The sequence below is a fragment of the Rhinolophus sinicus genome, chromosome 1 (genome assembly GCF_057876585.1).
Source record: "Rhinolophus sinicus isolate RSI-liver-muscle chromosome 1, RSI-T2T, whole genome shotgun sequence".
Taxonomy (NCBI): domain Eukaryota; kingdom Metazoa; phylum Chordata; class Mammalia; order Chiroptera; family Rhinolophidae; genus Rhinolophus; species Rhinolophus sinicus.
The window spans coordinates 93,788,394-93,803,566 of record NC_142501.1 but is presented as its reverse complement, the minus strand read 5'-3'; the positions used below and the strand labels follow the sequence as shown (position 1 = coordinate 93,803,566).

At 53.9% G+C, this 15,173-nt stretch overlaps 1 protein-coding gene across 25 annotated transcripts in view; it reads left to right on the top strand.

Moving 5' to 3' along the window:
• Positions 1 to 15,173, top strand: part of MICAL3 (microtubule associated monooxygenase, calponin and LIM domain containing 3) — a 224,696-nt gene that overhangs the window by 186,277 nt on the left and 23,246 nt on the right. For 14 of the 25 annotated variants that reach the window (XM_074325093.2, XM_074325111.2, XM_074325109.2 and 11 more), the window contains 9 exons: positions 551 to 771; positions 2,632 to 2,721; positions 4,573 to 4,710; positions 5,889 to 5,951; positions 9,278 to 9,391; positions 10,154 to 10,297; positions 10,672 to 10,754; positions 11,860 to 13,699; positions 14,199 to 14,293. In XM_074325093.2, coding sequence (XP_074181194.2) covers positions 551 to 771; positions 2,632 to 2,721; positions 4,573 to 4,710; positions 5,889 to 5,951; positions 9,278 to 9,391; positions 10,154 to 10,297; positions 10,672 to 10,754; positions 11,860 to 13,699; positions 14,199 to 14,293 — 2,788 coding nt within the window. The remainder of the gene's footprint in view (positions 1 to 550; positions 772 to 2,631; positions 2,722 to 4,572; positions 4,711 to 5,888; positions 5,952 to 9,277; positions 9,392 to 10,153; positions 10,298 to 10,671; positions 10,755 to 11,859; positions 13,700 to 14,198; positions 14,294 to 15,173) is intronic. The other 11 variants (XM_074325102.2, XM_088801932.1, XM_074325100.2 and 8 more) reach the window with 9 other exon arrangements.

Genomic DNA, 15,173 nt, shown 5'->3' with positions numbered 1-15,173 from the left:
CAGTGTCCAGCTCAAGGTGTAGCAGATCGTGGGCACTCAAGGAACACTGGAGCAGTGTGCTGCCCCTCCTCCAGCACATCTGCAATTAAGATTCCACTTGGGCGCCTTGCAGCCGCTACCCCTTCCCTGGCATGGCCCTCACGACAGCCCTCCGACCACCTGAGTCAAGTAGAATTGAGTTCCTCAAACCAAATAGTGGAGCACAATGGAAGGAGACTTCCTCTCCACTCCTGATCCCCTGGGTCATGAGTTTGTATCAGAAGGGGTTCACACCCCATGCTCTGAGGGCCTCTGAGACTGGCCTCTGAACAGAGTACCCAGCAGACTGGGCCACTGCTTGCGTGCGCTCGCACGTGTGCAGGCCAGCTTGCCCCTTGTTCCCTCTCCTCCTGTACCCTCGTGTGCCTGATGTGGGCAGGGAGGCAGGGTGGCCCTTCCGACGAGGCCTCCCTTCCCGCCCAGCAGGTGCTTTGCCTCTGGTTGTGGCTTTCACCTCCCCCTTCTCGGTTTTGTCATTCCCTCACTTTGGCTGTGTGCTTTTTCTTCACAGCAGTTCTGAGTCCGAGATGGAGGAGGAGGAGCCTCCCCTGCCCACCTCAGACCTGGGTGGCGTTCCTTGGAAGGAGGCTGTGCGGATTCATGCTCTTCTGAAAGGAAAGAGTGAAGGGGAGCTGGAGGCCTTGGAGAGCTACGAGCTTGGGGACAAGGAGGAGGACGAGGAGGACGAGGATGACGAGGACGAAGATGAAGAGGAGGAAGAGTCCAGTGAAGGTCAGAAAGCAGCCCCTTCTTCTGCCTCAGACCCTGTCCGGGCCTGAGGGTAAGAGGTCTCTGGCTGGGGTCCTGTGGTCATACCCCGCACAGCCACACACACGTCCTTCCCACCTCCCTGACCTTGGACACAGGGCACAGCACACCGTCCACAGCAGAAGTGCCGTCCGTGTGCACGTCTGAGTTGAAATTGGAAGTGCAGGGCAGGGTCCAGTGCAAGGACTTCATCCAGACGAGGTGCCTCATTCTCCTTGTCCCTTTCTCCTTTTTCCCCTTCAGTTTCAGTTAATGAAATTTATTTTAGTAAAGAAAGGGAATTTAGTTTTCTAGAGGAGTCCCTGACTCCTGGTCCTAAATATCAGATGCTGCAGAGCATTGAATCTCACATTCGTTCAGAGCCATTGTCACTGAGGAGGGAGCTGAGCCAGGTGCCCACTGGGCTGGGTCCAGGCAGGGATGTGAAACAAGCAGCACATTTGTACCAGAGGGGGCACCAGTTCCAATGTTGGGTCCATCTGGTTGGCTCTGCAATGTTCTGTCGCTTTGGACTCAAGATGTTTCAACTCTGTCCCTGTCTCTGCCTGTGTGTCCTTGAGTGAATGAGGAAGAACTTGCAGGGCCTCCTTTTCTTGCCTATGGAACAGTCAGGGTCATTCTTTCCCCGTCCTGACTGCACAGAGGTCTGGGTGGTGGTAAAGAAGAAACCAGCAGTGGAGACCCGAATCCACTGAGGACAGTGCTCTGTCCATTCACTGTGCGCTCCCTCTCCAGGGCGCAGGGAGTGGAAGAGGAGGACACACACTTACGCCCAGCTCCTCCCATCCGGTCAAGGAGCGGTCAGTTCTGGACATTCGGGCCACGCAGAGCTGGCAGTCGGTGGGCTGCTGCTCCCTATGCTTGTCTGGTCTTCCTGGAGTTAGATGCACGCGGTTGCCCAGCACATCCAGGGTCTGCTTTCTCTGGCACAGCAAGGCCGAGGGTGGGCCGGATGCAGAGCCCTGCCAGCCAGGGTGCGTGTCACTGAGCTGGTGTCCGACAGCCATGTGGCTCTAACACACCGGCCTGATGTGGCAGAGCCGGCAAGAAGCAAGACATGGTCCTCCTGACCCTGAGGTGCCCACATGGCATGACCAGTCAGGCAGGGCACTTCCTGTGGCTCCCTAAGGAGCATCTCCACACCTGGTTCTCCTGTACTCTTCCCTCCAAAGGTGCGGGCTGGGGGGGAGCCTGAGGCGGTTCTGGGTGCCTGCCCCTCCCTCCTTACTGTTTTATGTGCAAGAAGGAGGCAGGCCCTTGGCCGGAAGCTGGTGTTGGGTTCTTTTCTCCATGTGCTGTGTCTGCCGCACCTCAGCTGACCAGAGCTGCCCCTGTGTGCCTGCCAGTTAGGGGGCTGAGCATGTTCACAGCTCTTTCAAGGAAAGGTACTTAGTTTGTATCATTCCACACGTCATCATCTCCATCTGACGATTAATATGCTCCATGGCTTCTATCCCCTGACATGGCTTAAGGTCACAGCCTGTTTCCTTTCAGGAGAGTTTAGTCCCGCCTTCCTTCATGCAGCCTTAATTTCCTGGACCCCGGACCTGGTAGGAAGAACAAACCTGCAGGGAGCGGCCTCTAACTAGAGAGACGTGTGCTGACAAACTGGGCCAAACCCTGGGCCCTTGTTCTTGGCCTGTGGCATGTGTCTCAGGCCGTGGACTTCGAGACCTGTGTAGACAGTGACCGGATGTTATGCCGTGCCGCTGAAGATAACTCTTCTTTCTCTTCTCTTCCCTCCCTCCATCTCTTTTCTCTCTGTATCCCCACGCGGGCATTCTTGATGCTGTGTTTGTGGGTGTCTGGCTCCCCCTGCTGTAGAAGGGGAGTATTGCCCCCGGGACAGAGAACTCCTGCAAGGCCAGTGGCTCCAGTACCTGTCAGAAGAAGAAGATTCGGGTACATGTAAAGGTACCCACTCTGCCCCTGCCCACCTTCTACCCTGGCTCCCTGGCAGGCATCCAAAATCTGCCTCCAAGAGCAGGTCCCACGTGAAAAGATCTGTTTATAGAGCTGTACTGACAGGCTTTGGCATATATCCCTGGGCCCAGCCTTCTGTGAGACCGAGATTCAAGAGGAAATCAGAGAAGACTCCAGAAGCAGCCTTATTAGGTCCCCTGCGAGGTCCCCTCGTCCAGTTAGGCCCCGGCTTCTCCGATGCAGAAAACCTCACGTCCAGGCACAGCTCTGCGTGGCTCAGGTGCCAGCGCCTCCCTTCACTGTGCCTGTGAACGTTTCTCTGAGAAAGGAGGACATGCTGGCAGACGAGTCCTCAAGCTCCATTCAGTAACAGGAAGCTGAGCATTATCCAGGGAGGACTCGCTCGCTTCCCTTTGGTGCCATGAAGTTGAAGAAAGGCCCTACGTTTTCTCTTTGATGTATGTTTCTTAGTCCTGAGATGTTTAGTGGCTCAGCTGTGCCTCAGCCCCACCAGCACCATAAGGCCTGAGCCTGGCAGAAGTCTGTGACCCTACAGCACGCAGTGGCTCGGCACCTAACTGTGGTAGTGCCTGCATCCGCGCTTGGCGATCTCATTGGCACTTTCTGGCATTTTCTTTCATGTCGCATTCCCTGTCACTTGAAAATTAAGCGGCTGTCATTACAGTGATGAAGCCATAGCATATTGTCCCACTAGACTGTTGAGAGCAGGCTCCCACTGGGAGCCCCAGAGTCCTTAGATCAGGTGGCACCTGCTCTTAGCTGAAAAGCCGTCCTCCCTTCTGTAGTGTCCCCTCCCTCAAGTTGCTGGCTGTTCCTTTATTTTAACCCAATTGGATGGCATGGTCCAAGCACTGGCTGTAGGGAGCCCACAGGGCAGGGTGCATACAGATCCCTGGGCACTGGCGGGGTCTCACTTAGCTGAGAAGCCAGGTCCTGCGTGCAGAGGGGTCAGCGGGGCACTGATGGAGTTTGAAGAAAATGGGCTTTGACCTCACAAAAAGCAGAAAGGTCTTACTCCTATCCAAATTTAGGGGTTTATAGGGCAGAGTGCTGCTTCCTCCCAGCCCGGCCTCCCCTGCTCCGTCCTGCCCCCTAAGCTGTGTCCCTGCCTTGACCAGCGGGCAGCATGAGGCCTTACGGAGGGACTTTTGTCTCCAGCTGCAGAAGATAAAACTAAAGTACCAACAAAGTAAATTTCTGTCCTGTGTGCGTTGATTGTTTCATGGCAAAATGACATTATCCCATCCGACCTCTCTCGTCATTTGGCTCAAATCTCAAAGGAGAAGCTGTCAGCATGACAGGTGGCAGTAAGCACTATGCCGTGTCACCAGTAGAAGGGACAGGAGGAGTGCACCTTCAGGGATCTCTCGCTGTGCTTGGTAACAGCTAAGTACTCTGACTTCTGGAGGGATGACCCTCAGGGGCCAGTTGAGACTTGTTCTTTTTTTTCTTGCTGGGCACTTGGGTCCCTCAAATGCAGTTAATGTGCAAAGAACATCAGAAAGGAAAATTCTTAATGCACTGGAGCTGAATGTATGGTTCTCTTGTTGAAATTAACAGTGTATGTGAAACTTACAATGACTAAGTCAAGTTGGAAGAGTAAAAGTCAGAAAGAGAGAGAGAGTGTGTGTGTACGTGCACATACGCACACACATTCTCAGTTTTTGCCTTTCTAATCCACACTGATCCTGGTAACTTTTCTTTCTGTTTTCTTTCCTGTGGTGTTTCATTCCCTCCTTCCCTTGATTTTATTTTCTCCTTTTTCTTCCTCCCTATCACTCTCCCTTCCTCATTTCCTTCACTTCTTGACCTGGTACCTAGCCGGGAGCCAGAGGCTACAGCCGATCATAAGTGCAGCCGATCCCCTGGAGATCCAGGCTGATGTGCACTGGACGCATGTGCGCGAGAAAGAGGAGGAGGAGCAAATGGCACCGACCTCTGAGTCCTGTGCTTCTGGAGGTAACTGCTGCAGGACCCACGGTCCCGATGCCTCTGGGAGTTTCTCTGTCCCTGCATCCCCTCTCGTTGCTGCAGAGGACTCTTCTGTTAGGGTCAAAGCCATCCATGATCAAAAGTAACAGCTGACAGAACATTTCGTTTTCCTGATGTTCCTGATGTAATCGTGACCACTGCCCTGGGCTGTTGTCTGAGGATGTGTAAAGTTCTCTGTGGGTTAAGAGGTTGTGGACTCTTCTCCACTGACGCAAAATAGTAAAATGAACTTGGTCTTGAGAAACCAGAATTTTCTTTCTTTCCTCCATGATACTAGGCAGGGTTTCTCTTTCTCCACTTAGTAGAATGTTCTGGTGCTTTCCGCATGGAATGTGTCTGGGTGTGAATGTGCATTAGCAGGATGGGGATAAGGGGGCATAGTATGAAGGGAAAGAAGTTCTAAGAGGAGATAATAGTAAAGAGGCCTCTAAAGAAGCATAATTTCCAGCTCTAGGTTGTAGATAACATGATGACTGTTCCAGAGCAGGATGAAGATGAACCTTATTCTGGCTTTTATTCAAGCAATAAAAGAAAGAAATGGAGCCTGGAGGTCTGTGGCTGCTGCCATGCCATTCTCATACCTTTCAACCTCAGTATACCCACTTTCCACATACAGACCTTTGGAGCCGCCAGCTTGTCTCTCGTTCACTTATCTTCATGTTTCCATTCAGTGCCTGTTGAGGCCACGCGCCCTACAAGGCTCTGAGTATACAAGGAGATGGTCCCTGCCTTTATGCAGCAGCCTTTGATGGGGCATTTGATCCTCCCCAGCCCCAAATCACCTATAGGCAAGACCAACCTCTGTTAAATACTTTTACAGCAATGTAAGTCCACCCAGAAGCTCTGCGGGAATGGAGGCGAGAGACCCTGCTGGCCAGGGGCATCAGACTGGCCTGTGCCATGAGGCTGGCTCTGCGGCCCAAGCCCATATGACCCTCCCTGTGTTTTCTCTCCATTCCTCGTCCTGAATACTGATCACAGAAGCTTGCAATGGGCCTGTTTCCCTCGTCAGTGCCGGACAAGCCTCTGGCTATAACATCATCTCGGTTTTTCTTCTGTTTTGGACTTTAGGGATGACTTGACTCTCCTCACTAGGAACGCTTATTCCTGTGTAACTTTGTATTTATCGTCTGTTTTAAATTCAGTGCCTGACCTTCCCTCCATACGCCGTGCAGCAGTACAGGCCTGGCTGGAGACGGTCTCCGGAGGTAGTCTGGTGATGTTTCTTCTCTCCCCACTCACCATAACAAGTCTCTCGGCAGCTCTGCTGGTGCCTTAACACTAGAGTTCTGGCCCTGCCGCTCGTGCATGCCAAGGGTGGGGATGGGGCACGTGCATACCTCACTCGGCAGCCGTCCTGCATGGACAAGACACGCACCCCGTGCCCTTCAGGGACGATTCAGAGATAAGCAATAGTGTAGACAGGACAGATGGACATTTGTTTAATTAATAGAGGTTGGGTCAAGCCCAAAGCTGAAGCAGCATTTTTAGCATTGAGATCTAAACTCTGGAGAAATTGAGTGTGAAAGGAGAAAATGAGTTAATAGTCCACAAACCTACCAAAGTGTCAGAGAAAGAGGCAGTCAGTACTCAGGGGGCCTTATGGGAAATAGCAGTGAAAAGAGGAGAGCCGGGGGTTGGCAGATGTCGTTCAGCTAAGAGCAGGGGGAGAGGCTGATCATAAGCATGTGTAGCATCAGCTGGGTCTTCAGACCAAGGTGCGGGTTTCTCATTAAGTGCTGAGGCCGACAGATAGCTGAGAACCTTGGCTATCCTTCCTCAACTTTCCTGGAGAGGCGTTTTTCAACGAGGTGACTCCTGGCATTTGGGGCAGAATGCTTCTCTCCATTGCGAGCGTGTGACATCCTGGCCTCTGCCCTCTAAATGTCATAGTGCAACCTCCACTCCCAGCCCAGTCATAAGACAACCAAAAAGGCCTCTGTGCAATCCCAAATGCCACTCGAAGAAGAGCAGTAGTGCCCCAGCGGTTACTTATGGATGGGCGGGATTGGAGCTCGTGGATCGTACCACCAGCCCCTTACCAGTGCACCCCACTGCCCTGATGGGCCACGGACACAGCACAGGCAGGAGGTCCTTTCCCGCAGAGCCCCAGGGTGCGGGACAGAGGCCATCAGCTCTGTGCACAGAAGCTGCTGGTCATTCTCTCCTAGTTAGTTTGCATCCCCAGGATGATTGGACAAGGCTGGGGTGTCAGGACTTCCCAGCTGGGAGCTGAGCTAAACCAGGAGCTAAGTGTGGCACAGATTCCTGGCTTCCATAGTGTGTGGCCGCTTCTAGCACCCTGCACTCCATCCTAACCCAGATTTAACCCCCAACTCCATCCCTTGGGCTGCGTCTGTCTTTCAGCATCGGCTGCTGCTGTGTTGACATCCTCACTTGTTTGTTTTGATGTGTGTGACAATTGTTCCTCCCAGGGAGCTCACGAGGATGGTAGGCTTCTCACCCTTCTGACCGACGGCACTTAGTAGAAGCTCTGAACTAGGAGAAGCACGTGAGGGTGAGGGGCCAGGCCGGGGTGGAGCTCAGCCGGTGAGCGGTCCTCATGCTGGCCGGACGGGTGCCCTGGGCCAACTTCCTGTGTACTTGCCATCAGCAGTGCAACTGCCACCTCGATGCCAGCTCGCACAGAGCCATCTGAGCACATGTGGTGGCACAATGGGCCCTTGCCATGCTGGCTCAGGTGCTGTTCCCACTGGGTTGGGGTGACTGTGAAGGAGGAAGGTTCTAGGGGAGCAGGGGTGTGGTGCCACGATGAACTTGCTCTCAGAAAGCTCAGGTGTGAGGAGCACAGACTTGTTTGTGCCTCAGGAGCCCCACACCCTGGTGTTGAACTGACTTCCTTGAATGACCGACAGATGTTACCACACAGAGGTTTAAGCCTGTGGAAGTACATTCCCGCCAGTACTTTCCCAGACACATGCCGTTGACATAGGAAGGCATCTGGGCATTGCCCGCTCCGTGAGCTGCTGTGCTGTTGCACAGGAACATGACCGTCCCCATCTGCCAGCCTAGCACTTGTTGTGGAACTCTCCCATCTCTCCCCAGAACCTGGACTCACCCCAAACCTCTTTCGACAGTTCTCCAAAACTGAATATGAACCAGCACCTTATTTTTAGTAAGCTCAGTATACACAAGGGGTGATGAGATAAGTGCACAGCTTCAGGAATTATTAAAAGCAAAAATTCATATAACTACCACGTAGGTCAAGAAATAAAACACTACCAGCATCTTCAAAGTGTCCCTTCCCTTTCTCCCCTCCCCCAAAGGCAAGCATTCCCTTGATTTTCACTGTACACTGACCTCAATGGCCACTGTAAAGTGTTTTTCCCATGTTTGGTCTGTACGTCCTTATGGTGCCGGGATGTGGATTCAGAAGGCCTGTGAGAATGACCTGCTCGTTACGTGGCTATCCTCTTGCATTCAGCTCAGCCTTGTAGGAAATCTGTCCAACTTGACCACAGCTGGTTCCTCTGCCGACAGGCCTCTCCTGGGCTTCCATCCTCAGGCTCTTGCATATGCAGCCAGAGCATAACCCCTTTTCCTGAAATGAAAACCTTTAAGAAGGATTTGAAGGTGGCTGCGCTTAGAACCTACAAGAAGCTCTCAGGACCCCTGACAGATGGGTAACACTGGTATTTCACAGCACCTTTAAAGCAGGGCTCATGGCTTTCTTGACTTCTCTTACTCCGAACTGTTAGTGTAAGTTCTATCTAAGTGTGCAGAGGTTGGAAGCAGGTGTGAGTGTGAGTGTGTGTAGGTATATGTGTGTGTATGAGTAGGGGTGTGTGTGTGTGTGAGAGTGTGTGTAGGTGTAGGAGCTGATTACTCAAGAGAAATGAAGTTGATTCGTGCTTTGCTTTATTTTGCAGCATTGAGGGCTGGTCTTGAGTCTGGAAACTGAACTTTACATATCCCATCACCCTCTCCATTATGCTTTAGAAAAGTATTCCTCTAAATTACCCTAGGCAATGGTGCTACCTCTGCCAGCTGAGGAGGTGCAGTGACCTAGAGGGTCCAGTTGGTCACTCCAACAGTGACTTAACTGTGTGTGACACTGCCACTGCTGGGTTGAGCAATGTGGCCATAAAAAGTTACCTCAGCTGTCTGGACCCCCGTTTTCTCATCACTGATAGAAATTAGAAATTGTCCCCCTAATTGTATTGAATGGCTTGTGGCACGGGAAGCAGTCACATGACCTACAAGCCATTGTTGCTGCTAACTCTGCAGTTGGGTATCTGCTGGGCCTGGGCCTGAAAAAGCAGCGTTTCCCTCTGTACTTCTCAGACTGGGGCTCTTAGCGGCCTCTGGAAGAAGAGGAGTGACGACTGGCCCTGAGCTATTCTTGCCTCCACTTGGCCTGCTGGTCGAGAAATGCGAGGCTCAGGTGTTCAGGAAGGGTCCAGGTCTAACGGACTCCACCTGGGGGTCCAAATCCAGACACTTCAGGGTTTGTCCTCTGGCTGTCCTCCTGTCTTTCCTTTTCTTCCTTCTTTTGACTGTTTCTGCTTTACAGTCCCATTTGATGAGAATGACCTGGAGGAAGATGAGGACTCGGAGCCGGCAGAGATAGAAGGGGAGGCAGCAGAGAATGGGGACACAGGGGACACTGGTGCTGAGCTGGACGATGGTATGGGGACCCCCAGAGCCTCCCCCTCCACCGTGGTGACCACCCTGCTCCCTGCTGGGGACAGGCAAGAGTGCTTAGACTCAGGGAAGTTAAAAACAATACACATTAAACAAAAGCAGGGCACTCAGGGGAGGCAGCTGGTAGGTCTCCTGGTTCGGTCCTTGTTCTGCCACTAACTTGAATGTGTGTCATTTCACCCTGCATTCATTAATTGTGGTTGAGAAACGGAGCAGATTTGAGGCTTTATACACAGACTTCAATCCAGTAGATGCTCTCTGAAAACCAGATACAAGGAGATGGTATTGTAAGAATTGTAATTTGGTTAGTTGGGAGACATAGGGGCAGGGTCTAGACTAGGAGAGGGGAGGGAGGGACACTCCAGGCAACACTGAGGGGGCACCGGCTTCGGCTGTGGTGTGGGTGGCAGGGCCCAGAAGCGCTAACAGGAGAAGCACAGGTGGGGCGGTGGGCGCCCGAAGCAAGGTCTGGCCTCACAGGCACACCCCCTGGCCCGCCATGTGTCACCTGGCTGTATTTCAGAAGAAAGTGGAGCACCATGGGCATTAAAGAGAGTAGCGTGTCACAGAAGACGATGTTCCTTTGGCTGCGTGTCAGAAGCTGGATGGGGACCAGCCGGCAGGGCCCAGCTGGGGCAAGGAGCCGGGTTCAGACCTGCAGCAGTCGTACTGTTCTCCGAGGAACACGAGACTGGAAAGGAATGTGGCCTCGCTCAGGTTCTGTGTCCTACCTTCCCTCTGCCAGATCAGCACTGGTCTGACGACGGCCCATCAGATGCCGAGACGGAGCTTTGCAGGCAGCACCAGGCCGAGGTGGAAGCGGAACTGCTGAGGGTCCCAGAAAACGAGGAGAAGCAGCCTCCTTCCACACCATGGTGCCATGAGAGAGGTCAGTCCCTGTCACAGGAAAGTTGCTCCCAGGACTCCTGCTGCGAGCCACACAAGGGCGCAGGACCTGGAGCAGCAGTATATCAGCCTCCAGGGGCCTCCCCTCCCTGCGCACAGGCTGCACGTGGCTTTACCCACAGCCCCCTTTGTGTGCTCTTTGGGGCCATGAAAGTGCCATATCTCAAAGCTTTGGACACAGACCACACATGTGCCAAAAGCCAGCATCCCTGACACACGGAGGCTACATACAGAGCCCCAGCGAAGCACGTTCCCTTTCCATTTGCAGGTGCGACCTGCTACAGAACTGGCTGGGGGAGCTGCCCTCGGTGGGAGTGGGTTTCCTCTTGTCATCAACCCTGTGTCTCTTCTTTTCAGGTCCCTCCAAAGTCTCCAGCCCCACCACGTCCCCTGAGGAACAAGCTGTGCTGTTCCCCCCAGTGCACAGCCCCGCGGCAGAGGTAAGAGTTCGGGCTCACTGTGGGTGACAGCTGACGGGACCCTGAGTAGACATACTGATTTCATATTAGGGCCCTGGGTGTGAGCCCCACCCTGCCTTTTGTTTGTTTGTTTGTTTTTTGGTTTCTTGTGCTAAGAGGGGCTGTTGAAAACAAGAGTGGCCTTGGGTCCAGCTCAGTCCTCGCCATGTGGGCAAGGCGGCCTGAGCAGCTTGTCCCTAACCATGGTCTGCACCAACCCCAAACCCGAGTCACCCACCATTGTCATGTCCACATACCACACCTCTTTAAAAATAAGTTTATTTTTATGTTAAAGCAATAATATTTGAAAAATCATCAGTTTGATATGACAGATGCATTTTCTTAATATTATGCTAAAATGAACTATGACTTTTAAAGTTAAAAACATTTATCCAGATTACCAGTGGTATGTGAATTACACACACATTGATGAATGCTCCCTAAATAGATTGTAACAATGTGTCCCAGGAAACATGTTTTGGAAGATACTTTCTGGAGGAGAGATGAGAGAGAGAGGTCCAAACTCAAGACCAGGTCTGCTTGATTTGGTCTTTGGGATTCTAAGAAGCAAGATGAATTTGGTGATTTCTTCTGTGAAATGGAGGAACTTGACGAGACACGTGGGTGGGGCGGTATGAGAATGCAGGATCTGGGTCTTTGAACTTGCTGGGGAGGGCAGTTTGTAATCAAGACTGTAAAAAAGAACTGTTCTAAATTTTCTTACACTGTTGGTCACCATGTTCGTACCTCAGAGATCTTGGAGCTCTTGGGGCTGATGGTGGGGAAGTAAGAGCTGAACCCATTAGTGTCTTCTGGCCAGCACTCACGTCAGTGCACACAGAACGTAGGGTGTGTTTTACATGGACCAATCCCTGAAAGCTGAGGCTGTTCAGCTAAGTACGGGGGTCTAAAAATTACAGAAAGTGAGAAAGGTTCTCCTTGTACCATTTGAATAATGGCTTAAGGATGGAGAGAGGCATGTATTTTAGCAAGCACAGGCCCTTGAGAGGGAGCTCCCCAAGGGATCTTTGCTGGCTGTTAGCTCCCTGCCCTCTGAGCAGCTTCCATCTGTCTTCCTTTCCTGTAGGGGGTCCGGATCCCACTCACCTCTGTGGCTGCCAAGATGAGATCTCCCGAGGAGCGCCTATTCCCAGAGCCTCTGGTCCCCATAGCAGAATGTCCCTCTGGCCAGAAAGCTGTGCACTCTCCTATCCGGTCACAGCCAGTGGCTCTGCCAGAGGCCGTGACACCTGCCTCCCCAGTTAGTTCACAGGGCCTGTCCCCGTTGGCCACCTCCACCCCCAGCCCCACCCCGCTCCCCATTTGCTCCCAACCTCAGCCTTCCTCTGAGGCCACTGTCCCATCACCCACCAAGTCCCCGATATGTTTCCAGCCTGTTCCAGCCAAAACATCCACCCCCCTGGCGCCCCTCCCCCTGAGTAACCAAGGGGACACCAAGGACAGACTGGGCAGCGCCCTGGCTGCGGACGAGGCCCTGAAGCGGAGCGACCTGGTGGCCGAGTTCTGGATGAAGAGCGCCGAGATCCGCCGCAGCCTCGGCCTCACACCCGTGGAGCGGAGCCAGGGACCTGCGCACGGCTTCCCCTCACCTTCCTGGAAGCCAGTGTCCCTAAAATCCTGTTTGGTCGACAAGTCCCCTCAGGGTGAGGGGCTCCATCTTCTAAAACCTCCCCCCGTTCCTAAGAGGCTGGGCCTGCCTAAGTCAGATGGTGACCAGCCCTCCCTGCTGACCCCCAAGTCCCCGTCTGACAGAGAGCTGAAAAGCTCCCACGAGGAGCGGAGAGACCTGTCCAGCAGCTCCGGGCTGGGCCTTCACGGGAGCTCCTCCAACATGAAGACCTTGGGCAGCCAGAGCTTCAACACGTCCGATTCCACCATGCTCACCCCACCCTCGAGCCCACCCCCGCCCCCACCCCAGGACGAGGAGCCCGCCACTCTGCACAGGAGGCCATATCAGACACATGAGCATAAGGACACCGAACCCAAGACCTCTGTGATCCCACCCCCCCCACCTGCCACCTTCATGCGGCCCCCCCGAGAGCCTGCCCAGCTCCCCCGAGAGGAGGTACGGAAGTCATTTGTAGAGAGTGTGGATGAGATCCCCTTTGCCGATGACGTGGAGGACACGTATGATGACAAGACTGAGGACGCGAGTCTGCAGGAGAAGTTCTTCACACCCCCTTCCTGCTGGTCCCGCTCCGAGCAGCCCCTCCACACACCCCCAGCCAAGGAGAACGGTAGGTTGCCTGCTCTGGAGAGTGGGCTCCAGCCGCACAAAAGGGTGCTGCCTGTGGTCTCTCCAGAAGCCAAGGAGCTGGCTGAGGAGCGCATGCGAGCCAGAGAGAAGTCTGTGAAGAGCCAGGCATTGAGAGACGCCATGGCCAAGCAGCTGAGTCGGATGAAGGACATGGAAATGGTAGCTGGGACCTCCAGGCCCCCAGGAGGCAATTCTCGCAAAGTCTCCTCAACACCCTCCAAGGGCAAAGCCCTCGGCCTCGACTCCCCTAAACACCTGGTCCACACAGGCCCTGGGGAGCCCACTCTAAAGCACGAAGCCACTAGTGAGGAGATCCTCTCCCCTCCATCGGACTCGGGGGGCCCAGATGGCTCAGTCACCTCATCTGAGGGCTCCAGTGGGAAGAGCAAGAAGAGATCGTCCCTCTTCTCCCCCCGCAGAAACAAGAAGGAGAGGAAGTCCAAAAGTGAGGTCCGGTCCTCAGAGAAGCCCAGCCCCAGCCTGCTGGGGGAAGCAGCCGCCAAGCCCAGGTCACTGTGGAAGTCAGTCTTCTCTGGGTATAAGAAGGACAAGAAGAAGCAGGGCGACCACAAGTCATGCTCCAGCACCCCTTCCAGTGGTGCCACCGGGGACTCTGGCAAGCTCAGGACGTCCCCGATAGTGAGAGCAGGTACGTCAGCACCCAGGGGCCCTCCTGGGGCAGAGCGGAGGTGTCCGTCCTCCAGTCGTGTGCTTCTCCAGTAGTCCCCTCCCCTGGGCTGCTCCCCACCCAGAGGGTTCTTAGAGCTGACGGGGCAGGGAGAAGGACACTACACCGTGAGTTCACAGAGCGAACTGCACTTCCTAGAACAGTTCTGAAAAGCAGCCTGAAGCGGGACAAAGGAGGCGGGTGGTGTGTGCACGACCTGAGCTTGTGCTGCCCTGGAGGAGGGCAGTGCTGCCAGCAGGTCCAGGCAGCCTGTCTGTGGGTGCCATCTCTTCAGTGTCCGTTCGCTTCTGCCTGGATGAATGTGAGCACTCAATATGGCAGAAGACTTTCTTAAACTAGAAAGGAGTCAAACCTACAGCCCATGCCCCTGGGCTGCTCGTGTGGATACTGCCGTCGGGAAGGCTGCGGTACTGGCAGGCTGCTCACGTCTTCACTCTGCCCCTTCTTCCCATCCCCTCAGAGCTGCAGCTCCGGCGCCAGCTGAGTTTCTCCGAGGACTCTGACCTCTCCAGTGATGATGTCCTTGAGAGGGCCTCCCAGAAGTCTAAGCGAGAGGTATGCAGGCCCGGTCAGCAGGGGGGCGTCAGGGGGTTGAGGACCTTGACTCCTGTGCTCTGTTGAGTGTCGGTGTTTGATGAGGTGGAGGAAGGAAAAGCAAATCCCGACACTGGGGTGGGTGTGGGCACCCTCCTTGGGCTTCAGCATCATCCAGGGAGAAGACACGGCAGCGTCTTCTCTCAGGCATTTTCAGTGAGCAGCTGAAGGTTATTGCTTTCATGGCAGGAGTTCCTGTGTTCAGTTCTTGTGGAGACAGATCTCCCGTGCTCCAGGATTCCTCTCTGTTTAGGAAGCAGCTGGCATTATCCGTTCATTCTTTTGTCCTCAGAAGTCCCACATGGAGTAGCATACGCCAGTGCCCAGAGTGGCAGCAAAAGGTTGCTTGTACCCAGCAAAGACTGGCACAGGGACCCAGTCACTGGGGAAGGTGCCCTGTCGTCCTGCCTGCTTTGTGCATTTGTAGAGTAGAGGGGATTTTTGCCATTCAAGAACTGGACCAGGAAACTGGCCTGGGTTCTGTGCGGAATGGGTCATTATGGATCTGACTTGGCCCCTCTCCCTTCTCCAGGCTCAGGAGACAGTGTGGCCACTCAGCTCTCCTGAGAAGCAGACCCTCAGTGTGAAGGTTCCTTCATCAGTAGCCTTTGTTGGGTATTTGTTCAGACTCTTGATTTTTAAGAGCTCTTGCAGCTTTGTTTAGATACACTGAAGGTGGAAGAGGGAGAGGGATAAGAGAAAGTTCTCACAGGGCATGTGTGTCTCAGAGACAGTGGTGGGGTGGGGACTGCAGTCCAGAAAGGACAGCAGCAGTGGCGTGAGGCTCAGGGGTAGCCTTCCTACCCCGTCTCCATTGTCTAGCCGGGGGCACACGCTCATC